This window comes from Corythoichthys intestinalis, chromosome 15, assembly GCF_030265065.1.
Source record: "Corythoichthys intestinalis isolate RoL2023-P3 chromosome 15, ASM3026506v1, whole genome shotgun sequence".
Taxonomy (NCBI): Eukaryota; Metazoa; Chordata; class Actinopteri; order Syngnathiformes; family Syngnathidae; genus Corythoichthys; species Corythoichthys intestinalis.
This window is the reverse complement of record NC_080409.1, coordinates 17,098,735-17,116,513: the sequence shown is the minus strand read 5'-3', so window position 1 is coordinate 17,116,513 and position 17,779 is coordinate 17,098,735. Positions and strand designations below refer to the sequence as shown.

At 38.5% G+C, this 17,779-nt stretch overlaps 1 protein-coding gene across 7 annotated transcripts in view; it reads right to left on the bottom strand.

The window, feature by feature from the left end:
* The window catches only part of zdhhc14 (zinc finger DHHC-type palmitoyltransferase 14), a 61,372-nt gene that overhangs the window by 19,356 nt on the left and 24,237 nt on the right, over positions 1-17,779 (bottom strand). For 6 of the 7 annotated variants that reach the window (XM_057858885.1, XM_057858889.1, XM_057858886.1 and 3 more), the window contains exons 4-6: positions 10,445-10,597; positions 4,773-4,910; positions 3,279-3,327 (exon numbers count right to left, since the gene is read on the bottom strand). In XM_057858885.1, coding sequence (XP_057714868.1) covers positions 3,279-3,327; positions 4,773-4,910; positions 10,445-10,597 — 340 coding nt within the window. The remainder of the gene's footprint in view (positions 1-3,278; positions 3,328-4,772; positions 4,911-10,444; positions 10,598-17,779) is intronic. The other variant, XM_057858887.1, reaches the window with a different exon arrangement.

The window sequence follows — 17,779 nt, the reverse complement described above, 5'->3', positions numbered from 1 at the left end:
GTGGTTGCTTTTCTGCCTCTGGCACTGGACTGCTTGGCCTGTTTGCATGGCATTATGAAGTCTGAACATTACCAAGAAATTTTGCATCATAATGTAGGGCCCAGTGTGAGAAAGCTGGGTCTCCCTCAGAGGTCATGGGTCTTCCAGCAGGACAATGACCCAAAACACACTTCAAAAAGCACTAGAAATGTTTTGAGATAAAGCACTGGAGACTTCTAAAGTGGCCAGCAATGAGTCCAGACCTGAATCCCATAAAACAGGGGTCCCCATCTGCCGGGCCGCGGACTGGTACCGGTCCGTGGCGCATTTGCTACCGGGCCGCACAGAAATAAAAAATTATTAAGGACTGCATTCTGGCCGAATTAACTTTGGCCTGTGCCCATTAACAGACCAATATCCCTGTCTACCCTAGATATAATATTACAGGATAGATTAGAATTTCGTCATAAAAATCCATTGATTGGACTGCTAGCAGTACATCTTGTTTTGTGTATATAATATATCTATGTGCGCTTGTCCCTGATAATAACGTATTGGGCTGCGAGCGCAGCACATTTGTTCCCGGAAATAATTAACCCCCACACGGGTGAAGATGACTGGAAAACAGACGTCTTTGGAGATATTTTTTACGGTGAAAAGGGCATCTGACGAGCCAGAAGATGAGCCTACAACCTCGAAGAACAACGAACTGCGAAGGAGTGGATTCGTGACCCGTTTGTGAATAAACCGAGTGATTCGAGCATGTCTGTGCAACAGGAGGATCAGCTTGTAGAGATCGCAAATGATGGTGACCTTAAACCTACATTTGAGACAACAACTCTACCGAGATTCTGGATTAAAGTAATTCCGGAATATTCTGACATTGCTACGAGAGCACTGAAAACCTTGCCACAATTTCCAACATCGTATCTTTGTGAAGCGGGCTTCTTATTTAATGCTTAACAACAAGGCGAAGTCGTTAATGGTGAGAGAGCGGTGTGCAGTTGTTGTGTGCAGCTAACATGGCAGGATGTATCTGAGGAGAACTTTTCTACATGTCCTTCCATGATCAAACGTAAGTTAATATTCCTTTCTTTAAAGAAAGTTTGTAGTGTTTACTTTGGAATCGCTGCATTTGCGGTAGGCCTGAACGATATTGGAAAAAACTATTGCTGGGATTTTTTGGGGGTTTGCGATAATATTTTGCGGTATTTAAAAAAAAAAAAAATATATATATATATATACTGAATATACGTGTATATATATATATATATATATATATATATATATTTTTTTTTTAAGAAATTTTCACCAGATGACTTGAATAGCTGTTTGGAAAGACTTTGGATGACTCACCGTGACCACAGTGTACAGTGATCCCTGATTTTTCGCGGTTAATGGGGACCAGAACCTGCCGCGATACGTGTGATTTCAATGTATTTATTCAGATTTAGCATTGGAAAGAGATACATTTAAGACATGTTTTTTCACTTTTTTCCCCAAAGTATGACTTGAAAACTTGTATATATATTTTAATAAATGGTTTTAAGCACTTCAAATGTAATGATTATGATCAGTTTTACACAACTGTCCCACCGAATCATTGTTAAGCAAGAATAAAGCACTGTAGTAGAAAAATGCTTGGCTTTATTAAATGCTTCTGTTTACCTACCTTGGATGTGACTCTTGGAGTGACATGTATAAATTACAAACTCCTCATGATCACTTGTGGCGTTTTTTTTGCCACAACACAACAGGTCCGGCTGTCTTGAACCTCTCCCCACACACAGACACATTCATTCCAGCTCGCACTTCCTTGCCGCAGCAACTATTTAACAAGTTAAACGATGATTGACAGGTGTAAAGTCGCTCCTCTGGCAACATCAGAGAAAATCAGCTTTCAACATCGTTAACTTTAATAAGCAAGTGCCGCATGACTCAGGACCAAAGAGCTGAGGGAGGGAGAGAGGCTATGCGACTTTTGTGGATTAAGAAATAAAAAAAACTACCGCACATCCTTGCGATGGGACCCCCGCATACGCACATCGCGATGGCGATGTTTAAACGATATATCGTTCAGGCTTAATTTGCGGCCATGTTTAATGTTACACGCATGCGCAGAATCGCATCGTTGCAATTTTTGATGGGTTGCAAAATTTGTCAGAACACCGGTCCGTGAAAAAAAGACACAAATAACACCGGTCCGTGGTGCAAAAAAGGTTGGGGAAACCTGCCATAGAACACTTGTGGAGAGATCTGAAAATGGCAGTTTGGAGAAGGCACCCTTAAAATCTCAGTGACCTGGAGCAGTTGGCCAAAGAAGAATGGTCTAAAATTCCAGCAGAGCTTTGTAAGAAACTCATTGATGGATACCGGAAGCGGTTGTTCGCAGTTATTTTGTCTAAAGGTTGTACTACCAAGTATTAGGCTGACGGTGCTAATACTTTTGTCCGGCCCATTTTTGGAGTTTTGCGTAGAATGATAATGATTTATTCTTTTTCATTCTCTTTTGTGGTTTTTCATTGCAAGCAAAATAAATGGAGATATTACTACCAAAGTGTTTGTAATTGCAAACATTTTCCGGGAGAAATTTAGCATTATCTGACAGAATTGCAGGGGTGCCAATACTTTTGGCCAGCACTGTAACATTATTCATCTTGTGGAGAGGACTGTCATGATAATATTAACTCCAGCACCCGTTTTTTTTAAAGTGCTGCTGGACAGGCCAATTTCAGCTCAGCTTGTCACTCATTTCTCTGCCAGACAAACTGTTATGGCAGCCTGCCAATGAGAGAGGATGGAACAGAGCCCTGGGTGCGCTACTAGATTTTATAACAGTTCATGTTCTTGGGTTTCAAATGGATGCGAATTTGCTAATGAAGTACTGGTGTAAGATAACAGAAATTCTGTTCCATTATAAATAGGACAAAAGGCTCATTCTGATGGAGGTAATGAACTGTATACGAGGTGTATGCTTCATAGAATTCTAGAGGAAAGGTGTGCCCACCACTCCCAGCGATATGTGCAGAGTCGTGGGAAACAGAGGAAAAAGTGTGAGTATTACACAAAAACTTGTGGAGGCTACACAAAGGACATATATGAATAGACAATGTGATCAAAGAGAGAAAAAAATAGTTATCTGCAAGGAAGGTGTTTGACTAATGAAACAAAACTAAAATTTGCATTTACTCTGTAACACAGAATGAAAGTCGAAAGTGGTGACAGACAACCAAAGAGCAACAGCCTATTACAAAATATTTGACTGAAGAAGCAAACCACAATCTGCGGCGAAAGGATATCTCGCTGGGCTATCTTTAAGCGCATTGAGGAACCCAGTTCGATGGGAACCTGCAGAAGCATTGAGAAAGAGATTCCTTTAAAAGAGTGCAATTGTGTTCTACATGGCACATTAAATCATGACACAGCTGTGACAGTGTCAAACATAGGGTTGTATGCACATTAGGCATGGGCGATGTTAAAGACTGAGATTGTAGATCATTTACAGTATATTGCAACTTGTTTATATCTCCTATAAAAGAAGCTTATTTGTGAGCCATTGTTATTTTTATTGTTGAATTAATTTTATTTATTATGAACCATTGTTGTTTTTTGCAGCCCTTTAAATTTTTGTCTCAGTCTAATGTCTTTTGGACGAGAATACATATTAATTGTAGTCACATTATGGTCATTTCAAAATGTGTTCATCTTGTGGTCTAGTTTTAATTGACGAAAACAATTTTGTCTAGTTTTAGTCAACAATTACTCAAAATGTTTTTGTCTGTAAAATTCTAGTTTTAGTCCCAAAATAAATGAATAAAGGTTTCCAACAATTTCAAATGAACAGAGCAGATATTGTAGCTTCTACAAGGACAACGCCAACCTAGTGATGGTAATACATGGAAAACAGTACATTATTTTCGATTAATTAAACCCATCTGGGTGCCATGAACTGTATGCCCCCCCCCCCCCAAAAAAGTTGTCCACGAGACTAAGACAATGCTCGCCACGCTAAATTCTAACTGCTAACGTGAATGCTATGCTAATGCTACAAGTTACACTTTGTGTGTGATGATCACTTAGCATCGACAGTTAAAGGCTAAAGAAACATTGTAAATTGTCTTTTGTCACGATAAGAAAACAATTTCTTCCGTGTGTTTCAAAACAAACAAGCCTGGAGCACAGCTTGAAGCACATCCTAACACAAGTCAAAATGGGTGGTGGTGGGGCAGCACATCTCACAGGACTGACATGACCCAAACACTGTTATGATGCAGGCTGACATTACAAACAATATGGAAATACCACGCATTGTGGACATATGACAGAAACTATGTCACATTTACATCTTGTCCTCTCATCAGACAAAAATTGGCATTCTTCTCATTATGTTTTAGTCTCCTAAGAAACGTTTTTAGCTCGTCATCATCACGTCATAGTCATGAAAAAAGTCTGCATCAACAACATTTTTTTGTTATTGTCATTGTTGACGAAAACAACCATATAAACTTTGTATGTTTGCAATTTTGGGTCTGCTGTTTCAAATATTGACCGTGAAAAATCTTCATGGCGATAAGCAGGCTAATTTCATGTTAATATTTACTCACTCTAAGTGAAAAAAAGCTAAAATACTTTTTGTTTTGTTCTGCAAATCAAGGCAGAGTGCCTACTAAACTTACGTTCTTATTTGACATCCATAATCATGCCCAAGCACAAATGTACATACATACAGTATATAGGTACATTAATCAGGGAGTGCAGTAGTCCTGAGTGGTGCATATATGTGTTTTACTCACGTAAAATGATGTGTGTGATGACAAAGGCAAAGATGAATATGGTGAGGAAGGACAACGAAAGGATGAACATGTAGAAGAAACGGTAGTTCCTCCTTCCCACGCAGTTCCCCACCCAGGGACAGTGGTGGTCAAAACGCTCTGTGTGGATAGGAAAAACGTAAAATTCAAATTGCAACTCTGGAGCAAAGTCACTTTTTTTTTTTTTTTTTTTAAATAGAAAAATCAGTGTCATTTCTTAATTAAATTGTAGGACACAAGATCCAGTGAAAATAATATCTTTGTGTGTATGCTTGTTAAAGATCCCAATAATAAATTCATAATGTAAATTTAAATATGGTGGTATATACAGTATATACTGTACATACATAAATATACTGTATATCCTGTAAATGAGGCACTTAAGCATGGCTTCATGTAAGGACACTAGATTTCTTGCTCTAATGTAATCCCCCAGATACTTCAGAGCATCTAACGAATCAGTGGGAATCCACATCTGTGCAAGATATGGGGCAAAGTGAAGTGTCCCACTGGGTCTAGGCAAAATAGACATATGTGGAAAAGTAGGGGAGTTATGTAAGCCAACTCATAAGGAAAAAAATAGCAGTGGACCATAATGAGTGGAAGAGTGCCTCTCACTAAATTATCGGCTTTTTATATATGATAAGGCAAGATATTGAACCCCTAGCAAAAAGTATGGAATCACCAGTCTCGGACGAGCACTCACTCAGACATTTTATTATGTAGAACAAACTCAGATAAAAACCTCGAAAAAAATAATGAATTAGTTCAAAAGTGCAACTCCTTGACATTTAGAAACACTAAAAGAAATGAATAAAAAACATTGTGGTGGTCAGTAAAGGTTACTTTTATAGAGCAAGTGCAGGGAAATAAAAATAGAATTACTCCATTCTGAGTAAAAAAAAAAATGGAATCATGAGAAACAAACAAAGAAATAACAATCAAAACACATATTTCGTAGTTCGTTGCACCACCTCTGGCTTTTATGACAACTTAACAGTCTCTGAGGCATGGACTTGATGAGTGACAAACAATATTCTTCTTGTCTGGCATGGCCAGACTGTTCTCTCTGTATTTTTCAAACACTGTGAGAATAGTCTGGGACCCAGCCCATTAACGGCCTCTCGAGCAAGAACAAAATCAACCGTCCAATCAGATTCGTTTATTTGCGTGACGTGTTTTTAACGAGTATCATCACTCTTCCGCGTCGGAAGTCGTCTCCACAACAACACAGATGGCGAACAAGCGAGCACAGAATTTGTTCCAATCCACGGTAAAATCTGTTTTAAATTACCAAAAACACATCGACACAAGTCACTGACAACGGTCTGTCTCGCACTAGCCATGTTGAATAAACTCCGTTCTCCTCGTATGTGTACTTCCACGCGCTAGTCCCTCGTCACTTTACTAACGGCACGTCCGTCCGTCGCTGATTGGTCCACTCCGCTGTCTGTTTGCTGTGGCTTGCTCCGCCCTGGAAATTTTAAGAATGGTTGCCAGACTCAAAAGCTGGAACAGCGGTGAGTTTCGTGTACCAGGCTAAAGCTAGTATTCTTTATCAATTTGGTGCCAACTCTCTTTGATTGCAGTTGCCAGATCATCCTTGCAGGTCACAGCCTGTGGACCATTTTTTTCAATTTCCACCAAAGGTTTTCGAGATCTGGGCTATTTGCAGGCCATGACATTGACCGAATGAGTCTTTTCCAAGGAACAGTTTTGCTCTGTGGCATGATGCATTGTCATCTTGGAAATTTGAATTCAATTCAGTTGAAGGAATAAGACAGCTGTCCAAAATTTCAATGTAAAATTATGCATTTATTGAAGATTTAACCACAGCCATCTCTCACCAGTGCCCTTGCCTGACATGCAGCACCATACCATCAAGGACAAAGGGAATTTTTGTGTTTTTTTCAGGCAGTCATCTTTGTAAATCTCACTGGAACGGTAGCAAAGAAAGGTTCCAGCATCTTTGTGTCTTTCATCTCTTGTCTTTCTCAAATTCAATCAAAAAAGAAAATAAAACATCTGTTATATATCACTATGTAAGTGACAACGTAATATATATCCCATATTCAAATATCCCATGATTAATAAAATTCATAAATATGTTAATTAAAAAGACAGATGGAAAATATGTGTAAAATGTTAAAGTGAGTGTTATAAAAAGCGGTTAGTAACGGATTTTAAAATGGTTAACAGTTTTAATATTCTTTGAAATTATTTTTAAAATAACCGTGGAACGGTGTGACAATGTGTGCTGCTAATTTAGCCTTTGTGAGAAAAGTGATCGGCGATTGACTAGTTGCTGAACAAAGGAAGAGGGAGAGCCGCCACTTTGCCTCATTCTCTTTTGAGCCATTGAAGGCAAAACATCGTGGTCTGACTGTTAATTTTGATATCCCCATTCCTGCTGCAACAACGACTCACATGGAAACAACATCGTCATTGTTGTCAGTCTCGGAAATTGTGGGTGTAACTGATGTCACAAGCAACGGCTGACTATCTGATATACTCTCATTTGATTGGCTGAAATTGTTGTGGCATTTAAAAATGTATACTCACAGCAATTTGTCTACTTTCTAGAAATATTGACTTTTGTTGCCGTTTTTCCTCCAATAGTAATCAAAATAAAAAATATTTATTGTTTTTATTTTCCAATTATTAAAACAAGATTCTTTCTGCTTGGATAAACCTGATCAAAACCTTGTTTTTCCCTTAAGGAAAGGCCTACTGATTTCTGTTTTTGTTTGCACATACAAATAACAGTAAAGTGATACCTCGCTACTTCGCGGCTCAACTTTTGCGCCCTCAGTGCATTTTTTAATCTTGTTATAGGTATTTTGTTATAAGAATTAAAGAGTTCTAAAAACTAAACTAAACTTTATCTACGTATGTATGTACACTTATACGCACACACATACACACATATCATCATTATTTATACATTATGTGTATTTTATTTCTATCATGAATATTTCATTGACAATAGTCCCGATCCAGGTTTTTGCACTTCCGATCCGATACCGATATTGTTTTGCACTTGAAAATGAAAATTGTTTTAGTACTCTTGATAACAACTAGCCAGCTGAGTTAGGTGAGTTTGAATAACACACAATGGTTGGTAACAAGAAACTGACCTGTTTATTCAGTGAAAAACACAAAAGATTATAAATAACAAACAGAAATGGCATAGTCAGTCAGTAAAACGTGAAAATAATATTGTAACCTGTCAGTGGAAAATCCCACAAATCCCCCAAGCTATTAGATGCTTTTAATGTTTCGTGCATTAGTTACAAAAATTGTATAAAAAGCCTCTCAGGTTTACATAAACAACTATTTCAGTTTCAAGTTAACATTTTAAAACAGTAAATAAACTACTCAAGTCCCCATTCTGTATCAGCAGCTTTAAACTACATTCAATTAATTTAATTTTGCGAATCAACTGTTAAAAGTTGTTAAAATTGCTCCCGTTATTCCATTATTTCCCTTCTGTCTACTTTTGACATGTGAAAGTTTTAAAACTGTTTTGAAGATAGATTCAAGTCAAGTTTTGCCGATTTAGGAGTATTTTAGATAAAAAGTTAATTAGGTTCGCTTGGAAGGTTCACTACAACAGCCTACAAGGGAAGTCTCCTGCTTTAAGATGGCGACCTTTTACTAACGCACCTAGTTTTCAATGCATGTGTTGCTAACGCTGTCGAGTCTGTCATGGTGCATCTAGTTCTACATACATATGATATCTATTAGACAAGCATGATGTTTACTCTCGGGACGCAATGCGGTCCGTTTCTCATTGCGCCCCGAAGACCCCGCTGTGAATTAGTTCCGCTTTACTTGACATATTTCAATAATCGGAATTTGGATGTTTGTGAATCGTTCTTGAATCTTCCACGGCAGAATCGCTCAAGGATGTAATGACGTCTGAGCATGTTGTACCGTGCTTCTAATGCTGCGTTCCAGAAAAGTGGGATGTCGGACTTTTCCGACCTCCGACTAGCAAAATATCATTGGAACGCCACTCGAACTGGGAGGTCCAAGTCGCGAAGTCGGAGAAAAAATAACTACCCCGACTTCCAAGTTGTTTCAATCTGACATCACTGGACAAAATGGCGCTCAAGAAAACGAATGATAACACAATAATGAAGTAAATCAAGTTTATTTGAGACGCCATGTATTTTTTCCTCATACAGTGAATTATCTTTGTTGTGCTATGTTTTTATATTGACAATCGGCAAAGGATGTAACTTAAAAAAAAAAAGGCAGTTTACAGTGTGGGCTATAACGCAACCGTCGTTTTTCCTCTACTATTTGATCGCTTATAGGAAGGCAGGTTCGCTGGAGGTCAAAATGTCTTTGGATGGCCAAAATAAAAAACACCTCGTCGCGATCAGCCATCTTTGTTGTTTACATTTGCTTGGAACGCTTTGAGGTCGGAACTGGTACCATCCGAGTGGGATAAATCCGACTTCCCACTTTTCTGGAATGCAGCATAATGTGTTGCATGGTGCGTCTTTACTCACGAGAGATAATGGCTCGTCATCCAGAATGAATTCTTGATTCTTCTTCTTGCAATGAATTCTTGCAATGACTCTTGTTTTTCCCTGGGCTTTGGGACTGTCGAGTGCCACTTTGTCACGCATAGCAAAAGTTTCTGCCAGTGTTAGTTGCGTAGGACCTTTCTTTTTGTCTTCGGTTTTCTTAACATACTCCTTATATTGTTTGTGGTATGTCGCTAAATGCTTGATTAGGTTGGTTGTATTAAAACTTCTTACAGCTTTACCACCACGCTTGACTTTGTGGCATATGTTGCACTCTGCCTCTTCGTCGTCCTTTAAGGTGAAATGATCCCACACCGCTGACATTTTTACCGATAAAGTCTCTCGGTAAATTGGGAGACGTTAATGTAGTGTGTTGAAGGTGTGCCGTAAAATGCAGAGCGGATTTTAGGGAAACCGAAGCAAAAACTGGAATGGATTATGTATATCGGTGCGCTGGATCGGAAGTCTGGATCGGAATTTTTCCGTGTCGGGCGATCTGATACCGATGCGCATTTTTTTGCCCATATCGGCGTCCGATCGGATCCAAATATCGGATCGGGACATCTCTAATTGATAACATTTGCATTTTTCTAATACACTTATTTATTCTACTAGTATATATACAAAAAATGTATGTTAAAAATGGGAGAGGGGGTGACACGACTTCACGGCTTTACACTTTACACGGTTGGTTTGGTCCCCATTAACAGCGATATGTAAGGGAATCACTGTACAGTTATTACAATTTGCAGTAGACTAGCTGGTGGGGTGGTCACTAAATTTGTGTGTGTGTGTGTGTGGGGGGGGGGGGGGGCAGGTGTGGCCACCCCTTGATGGCGCTTTTGCAAAATTGCCCTTTCAAAATGAGTTTTTTTTTTCTCAAACTGTGAACACTACACTACACTACACTACATTACAGAGAGGATATAGAAATCCGATGGAAGGATGCCCATAATCCGTTGAGCTGATGTTAAAGAGAGAGAGCTGGAGAAGAGCTTTGGTGTGTGGTGCATGTGGTCAGTCGTGCAGTTCCTGTCAAGTATGTGTTGGCTACAATAACGAATACAATAAATAATATTCATCATGCTGTGAGACAGTGTGGAGTGTTTCACTCACCCACACAATTATCGCAGAGGCTGCAGTGAGAGGCACGTGGGGGTCTGAAGATTTTGCAAGTGAAACAGTACTTTAGCTTGACAGTTTGGCCATTGATGACTATCTCCTTGGTCCTGGGTGGAGGCCTGTAACCTGTGCTGCCATTCGCCACATCTTAACAATAGAAGAAAAACACTTTAAGTGAGACACACTTGTGGGTATATCCTGAACTATTTGCCAATCAATCGCAGGGCACAAATTGAAATAAAATTCACACCCACATTTACATGGGTCACTTATGGATAACAGTCAACTCATGACACACTTTATTAAGAGCAGCTGACAGTGGCTGGCATGTCATAGACTTCCCTATCAGTTGGCAAGACCCTCCAACAAACAGTGCGCCACAACCTTCCCGTTGGGGCTGGCCCAGGCAGAGCAGAGTTGGCTTTCACTGTGATAAACTCAAACACACGCTGCGTTCAAACGCCGGATTTAGGTGGAAATAGGATGAATGTTTGACTCCATGCAAGCAGGCAGGATTGTTTCAAGAGTGATTTGGTCGAGGATTTAAGGTAATTATTATATAAAAGAGCCACATGCGTGCACTTTCAACTTAAAAACAAAAACCTCTCTGTTTTGTAACAACCGCCAGATTGAATTGTGTAATTTTAGCTCAAAATATTCACGTAAAATGAATGATAACTGCCTGTTTTTTGTTGTTGTTGCTTTTAACCAGGAATCTAGACTCTTCTATGTTCATATCTATAGAAATTCCGGTGATGTATGCATTTATTTACAAGAATGTTCAACTTAAAAAGCTCTTTGTTTTGTGGTGACCACCATATTTATCAATGCACAGTAGAGTAAGTTTACATTCAAACGATCAGGTAATTTTCAGCCTGTATTTTGGGCAAAAAGTAGTAATTTAGACAGTTCTGCGTCCATACATAAAAAAATTGCCTTTTACGTCTTTAAATTTATGTAACATTTCAATCTAAAAACGACGAGGGCCAGATAGCCGGCAAGACGTACCTCCGTGCTGAGGCAATAATTGTATGTAGAAAAATGAAAATGTTGCTTTTGGTGAGTAAAATTAAGGTGATTCTGTATGTTTTCTGAAGTGTTAAGTTTCTCATGTGAAAATTGAGTGATTTATTAGCTGTTGAAAACTTGTACTAAAAAAAAAAAAAAAAAGTTGCTATTTTGGGCAAAACCATATGTTAAATATTGCTATTGATCCTGAAAATATAGGTGATTATCTCTGCATTCGGTGATGTCTGTGTATCTTACGTAAAATTTGAGAAGTTTATAGACACTTTAAGTTCTGTTATACCTGTATAAAAAAAAATAATCGGGATTTTATTCGGGAACGACTTTGAATTTTTGGATGTCGCTGCTTGTGGAGACTCAAATATGCCCAATGGAGGTGCCTGTTTTGGTTTCAGGTCGCTAGCGGCTTTAGTTTTGAAATTATTTGATTTTTAAGTCTTTGAAAATAGGCCTCCAACGGATCGGCCCCGAGCTCCTTGTCTGTCAACTGATAGTGAAGTCTATGAGCATGAATAACAAAAGATGTCTGAAACTTACTGCACGACCTGAGATTTTAGCACCTATTGCCTCTAAGCCACTGCTGAACATACCTCATATTTGTAGCGGAATATTGTGTTACAGTATTCGACATTTTTTGCATCATAACCGGGTTGATGTAGGCATTATTTTTATTTATATTACATCAGTAATTTTAAATAGTATGATAGTTTGTCTCTTGTGAAAATGTGGTAACAGCAAGAAACCTGAGGGATTTGCACACTGGATATGCACTGGACCGGGACGGATAGACAAAAGAAGAAAAAAAAATATTCATGTGTTGTCCGACAATGCGAACACAGACGTACAGAAAGATTCAGCGTTTTTACACAATCCAGTGCATTTTGCTTTCATATACAAATGCAAAAATTGTAAAATGTGGAACAGTTATGTCATCCATGGTCACACCTTTGGTTCATATAAACCTGTCCATCAAGATTCACGACATGTGGTTACAGAGACCTGTAAACTAATCATGAGTAAAGATAAGAGGTGTTGTAATCTGATAACGATATTGGATACCTGCTTGATTCCAGAAAAAAGGGAATCGCATTATGCCGCTAAAATCTCAGACACAGGTGCCAAAATACAAGCTGTTCATTCCAGGATTTGCTCCAGTACAGCTCAGATTCACCATTCAGAATACAAATGATCACAGAAACAGCATGTGTTCAGGATCTAGGTTTTCGAAAAAAGTTTTTAAAAATACCTTGCCGACGAGTGCAAAAACCTTTATGAACAAGTTTCCCGTGGTGGCACAGAACGTGTGAAGGTCAACACAACCAACTTCATTATCCAATGAAACAGCCTCGAGAAAAAAAAAAAAAAAAAACCCCGAAAACTTTCACAAGTCTTCAAGAAACAAAACCTTGTTTACTCACACAACCAACTCAGTACAACAAGTTTTCATATAAATCTGTATATAAAATGTTTTTGACAGCTTTCAGCACATTCTGGGACTGCTTTATTTAAGCCTGAATAAATCAATGCAGGGATGACAACAGCATTTCCTATTGATTACTATTAAGTGTGTCCTGTGGTTTTTTTCTCTCAAAGGAATTTGGAACATTTAAACAAACAGGCCTAACAGATGCGTTGCGGCAGGGTGCAGCAATTTCTCGAATGACTTTGATTTTACTTGGAAATTGTTTTTGACTGAAAGCTTGACAGATATCGATTTTAATTATTTCAACTTTGAAGATGTTTGTCAGAGTTCAGCGTTGCTAAATCTAAAAGACGCAAGAAAACTTAAACCGACAATAATCAAGGAGACTAACCCCACAAAAAATATACAAACTTTGCTGAAAAACAAGAGAAAGTAAAGTAAGGTTCTGGACTTTCATTTGACCCACATGGCTTGGACTTCTTCTATTTCGCCATCAGTAGAATCCTAACACACAATCTCAGCCTAGTAACTAAAATAAGATCTTTTTTTGTTATAGAGTCTTATAGTTATAAGAAAGTTCCAGTTGACAGTATAGTATTCAGTCAATGTAACCTAGAGTACAGAAAAACAGTCGCCACTAAAATTCATGCGCACTTATCTGCTCATTCCTACTTCAATCTCTGAACATATCCGGGTTGGTACTTGCCCTGCACAGCCACCAAGCAGTTTCAATTTCAGGTGACTGACCGGCATCATCAGAGGGTGAATATTTCTCTTTAGAATCTGTTCAAGCCAGTATAGGACAGATTTTATCACAATGTTTATACTGTCGTTTTCTTCCTTAATTACCATACTCAAAAACTCTTTTTTTTTTTTTTTTTTTTTTTTTTTTTTTTTTTTAAATCTGAAATTTCCATGATTTGCTTATTCTGCTTTAGTTTTGGCCTGTAAATGCCCCCTGCTCATTTTATTTTCACCTAGAATTTAAAGAAAAACAAAACAAAACGAGTTGACTAGTAGGTCTACTACTTATAAATTCAATTTTCAATTGTCATTTTCATTTTCAAAGAACAGGCCTCATCCTTTTAGGCACACACAGGTAAATTAATTGCAAATCCAGCTATGAAAAGCCCATGTATTTGAGGGTGTGGACAAAGCAATGACTATGGGCCTGTTGAGACATGCATCTTTCTAAGAGGAGCTGGTAATGAAAAAAAATTTTTTTGGGTTGGAGTAGAGTAGAAATAGAGGAAGATATAGCAACTTCATTTTATCCTGTGATGGATTTTACATATTGAGCTCTTATAGTCATGTCCGCCTGACACTCCAAATATTACAGTAGTGTTTGAGTACTGTGTTGTGTGTTGATTTTGCCTATGAATGAACTTTCTGTCAAATAAAATTGGTACATACCACCCAGAACATTTGAAAACATGCAACTACAGTGGGGCAAATAAGTATTTAGTCAACCACTAATTGTGCAAGTTCTCCCACTTGAAAATATTAGAGAGGCCTGTAATTGTCAACATGGGTAAACCTCAACCATGAGACAGAATGTGAAAAAAAATCCCAGAAAAATCACATTGTTTGATTTTTAAATAATTTATTTGCAAATCGTGGTGTAAAATAAGTATTTGGTCAATACCAAAAGTTAATCTCAATTAGGGCTGCAGCTATCGAATATTTTAGTAATCGAGTAATCGACTGAAAATTCTATCGATTAATCGAGTAATCGGATAAAAAAAAAAATTTTAGGTAAAGAGCAATTATAAATATACACGAGAAAAAGACATTCAATCCGATATTGAACCATTTTCAGTCAATCAATGTCTTTATTTTCGATGTACATTGTTGAAAACAGCCAACAATTGCATCTCAGATGTGAGTTGAAAAAAAAAAATCACTGCTTTCACTCAAAAAACTTCTAGATCTTATTAAAAAAACAACAACAAATTCTTACCTAAAAATGTAATTATGCTTGAGAACACACATCACTTGAAAGCTATGTGTTTTTCCCACGTGTTTCAATTGAATTTCCATTTGTGTCAAGCTATTTTTAAGTTCTAGTTAACTTTTAAGTTTGTCTAAACTGTAAGTACCTATAGGATTTTGAGTGTTCAAAATAAATGTATGATACCTGCTGTATTGGAGCAGATTAGGAACCAGTGCTACTGGTGTTTTATTCAGCAATGACTACTGAGCTAAAACTGACAGTTAGCTTTATTATGTTTTAATTTTACACCCTCTACAGCGCTGTATTTTTACAGATTTAATAAAGCCTGTATGTAAGGCACGTTACCCACGCATCGACTGTGGTCATAATCAATAGAAACCTAGCGCTCCGAAGGGCTAACGTTACATGAGCGAGTGACAGTAACGTTATATTTATTAGCGCTGAGAAATCTACTGCTTAAAGATGGCGGCTGTTTACTAACGCTGCCCAGACACGGCCGAGTCTGTCATTTTGCATCTAGTTCTAAATGCATACTATATCTACAGTGGGGAGAACAAGAATTTGATACACAGTCAATGGGAAAACCCATTGGCAGTGTATCAAATACTTGTTCTCCCTACTGTATGAGACGCCTCGGACATTACCTGCTACCGCACTGGCATCATGTGGGTGTAGTTTTTACCAACGTCGGCGTAGTTTGTAGCGGCTGTCAGCTGCAGTAAGTTCTTTTTTTTTTTTTTAATTGCTTCTTCCTTTGCGCATGTGACGTCCGCGCGTTGTCCCGCATTGAAAGCAGTCCGGGCAAAACGTGATGCTTAGAGCTAGCAAAATCAAACGATTCCTCGAGGTGGATAAAATTACTCGGATCAGTTTTTAAACTCGAGTTACTCAAGTTGCTCGAGTATTCGTTTCAGCTTTAATGTCAATACTTTGTTATGTACCCTTTGTTGGCAATAACGGAGGCCAAACGTTTTCTGTAACTCTTTGCAAGCTTTTCACACACTGTTGCTGGTATTTTGGCCCATTCCCATTTGGCCACTCCAGGACCTTGAAATGCTTCTTACGAACCCACTCCTTTGTTGCCCTGGCTGTGTGTTTGGGATCATTGTTATGCTGAAAGACCCAGCCACATCTCATCTTCAATGCCCTTGCTGATGGAAGGAGATTTTCACTCAAAATCTCTCAATGCATGGCCCCATTCATTCTTTCCTTTACACAGATCAGTCGTCCTGGTCCCTTTACAGAAAAACAGCCCCAAAGCATGATGTTTCCGCCCCCATGCTTCACAGTGGGTATGGTGTTCTTCGGATGCAATTCAGTATTTTTTCTCCTCCAAACATGAGGACCCGTGTTTCTACCAAAAAGTTCTATTTTGGTTTCGTCTGACCATAACACATTCTCCCAGTCCTCTTCTGGATCATCCGAATGCTCTCTAGTGAACCCCAGACGGGCCTTGACGTGTACTGGCTTCAGCAGGGGGACACGTCTGGCAGTGCAGGATTTGAGTCCCTGGCGGCGCATTGTGTTACTGATAGTAGCCTTTGTTACTCTGGTCCCAGCTCTCTGTAGGTCATTCACTAGGTCCCACCGTGTGGTTCTGGGATTTTTGCTCACCGTTCTTGTTATCATTTTGACGCCACGGGGTGAGATCTTGCATGGAGCCCCAGATCGAGGGAGATCATCAGTGGTCTTGTATGTCTTCCATTTTCTAATAATTGCTCCCAAAGTTGATTTCTTTACACCAAGCAAAGAGTGAAGAGTTACAGAAAACGCTTGGCCTCCGTTATTGCCAACAAAGGGTACATAACAAAGTATTGAGATGAACTTTTGGTATTGCCCAAATACTTATTTTCCACCATAACTTGCAAATAAGTTCTTTAAAAAACAAAAAATTTGATTTTCTGTTTTTTTTTCCACATTCTCTCATGTTTGAGGTTTACTCATGTTGACAATTGCAGGCCTCTCTAATCTTTTCAAGTAGGAGAACTTGCACAATTGGTGGTTGACTTATTTGCCTCACTGTATAAGATTGAAGGATAAGATTTTAGGAGAATGTCATAATTCCAGTTAGTGGAATTCTAATTGCTAAACGATACAAATTAAGGCTTTTGTGCAGTCATATCTCCAATTCAAACAGCCTTGCCTTGACTGATGCGTAAACGTCACAGCCTCTTTCATATATCTGACCCTCCTTTTCCCAGTCATCTAAGCCTTAAGCCATCTAAAATCTATTTCCTCCGCTGGCAACATCACTGTCCTAACGCTCAGCATCAAGCTTGGCCCATATTAGGTGGAAGGACGAAAGCTCTGGCCATCTCTAAGTCTGATTAATACTTCAAAGAGTCTTTTGAATTTGGCAAGCGGGCAGTTCATGTCAGACAACAACAAATGCTTGATATTAGATTGAGCAAGGGGGGGGAGACAAGCTCTGATCGCTCATTTGACCTTTTACTTAAAAAACATTGTGCTCTCCACCATGGTTGTGCTAGATTTTCATTCCAATACACAAACCCAAAAGAATTAAAAGCTCTTAAGTATGACTATGACCATGTCTTACTAAATTTGCCCGTTGTAAAAATATGAACTTTATCCTTTAGGGTATTACATGTCAATAATCTAACCATTACTGCAAGTTACCTCTTATGACATTCCTTGTCGGTTTTATCAATAATCCTGTAACATTGTCTCTATGCGATGGCTCAATCAGAGGTTAACTTATTATTATAAAGGCTTTTGATGATACCACTCGTAAGAGTGATCCCAGCACAGTATTAAATTAAAATATGAATGTATCTCTAATATAGCCTTCCAACTTAATAGATGTAATCCTCATCACAAAAAAAAAAAAATACGAATGTTTTTTGGTCATTCCAATAATTGACTAACTGGAGCAACTGGAATGACCACACAACAGGATTAATGGTTG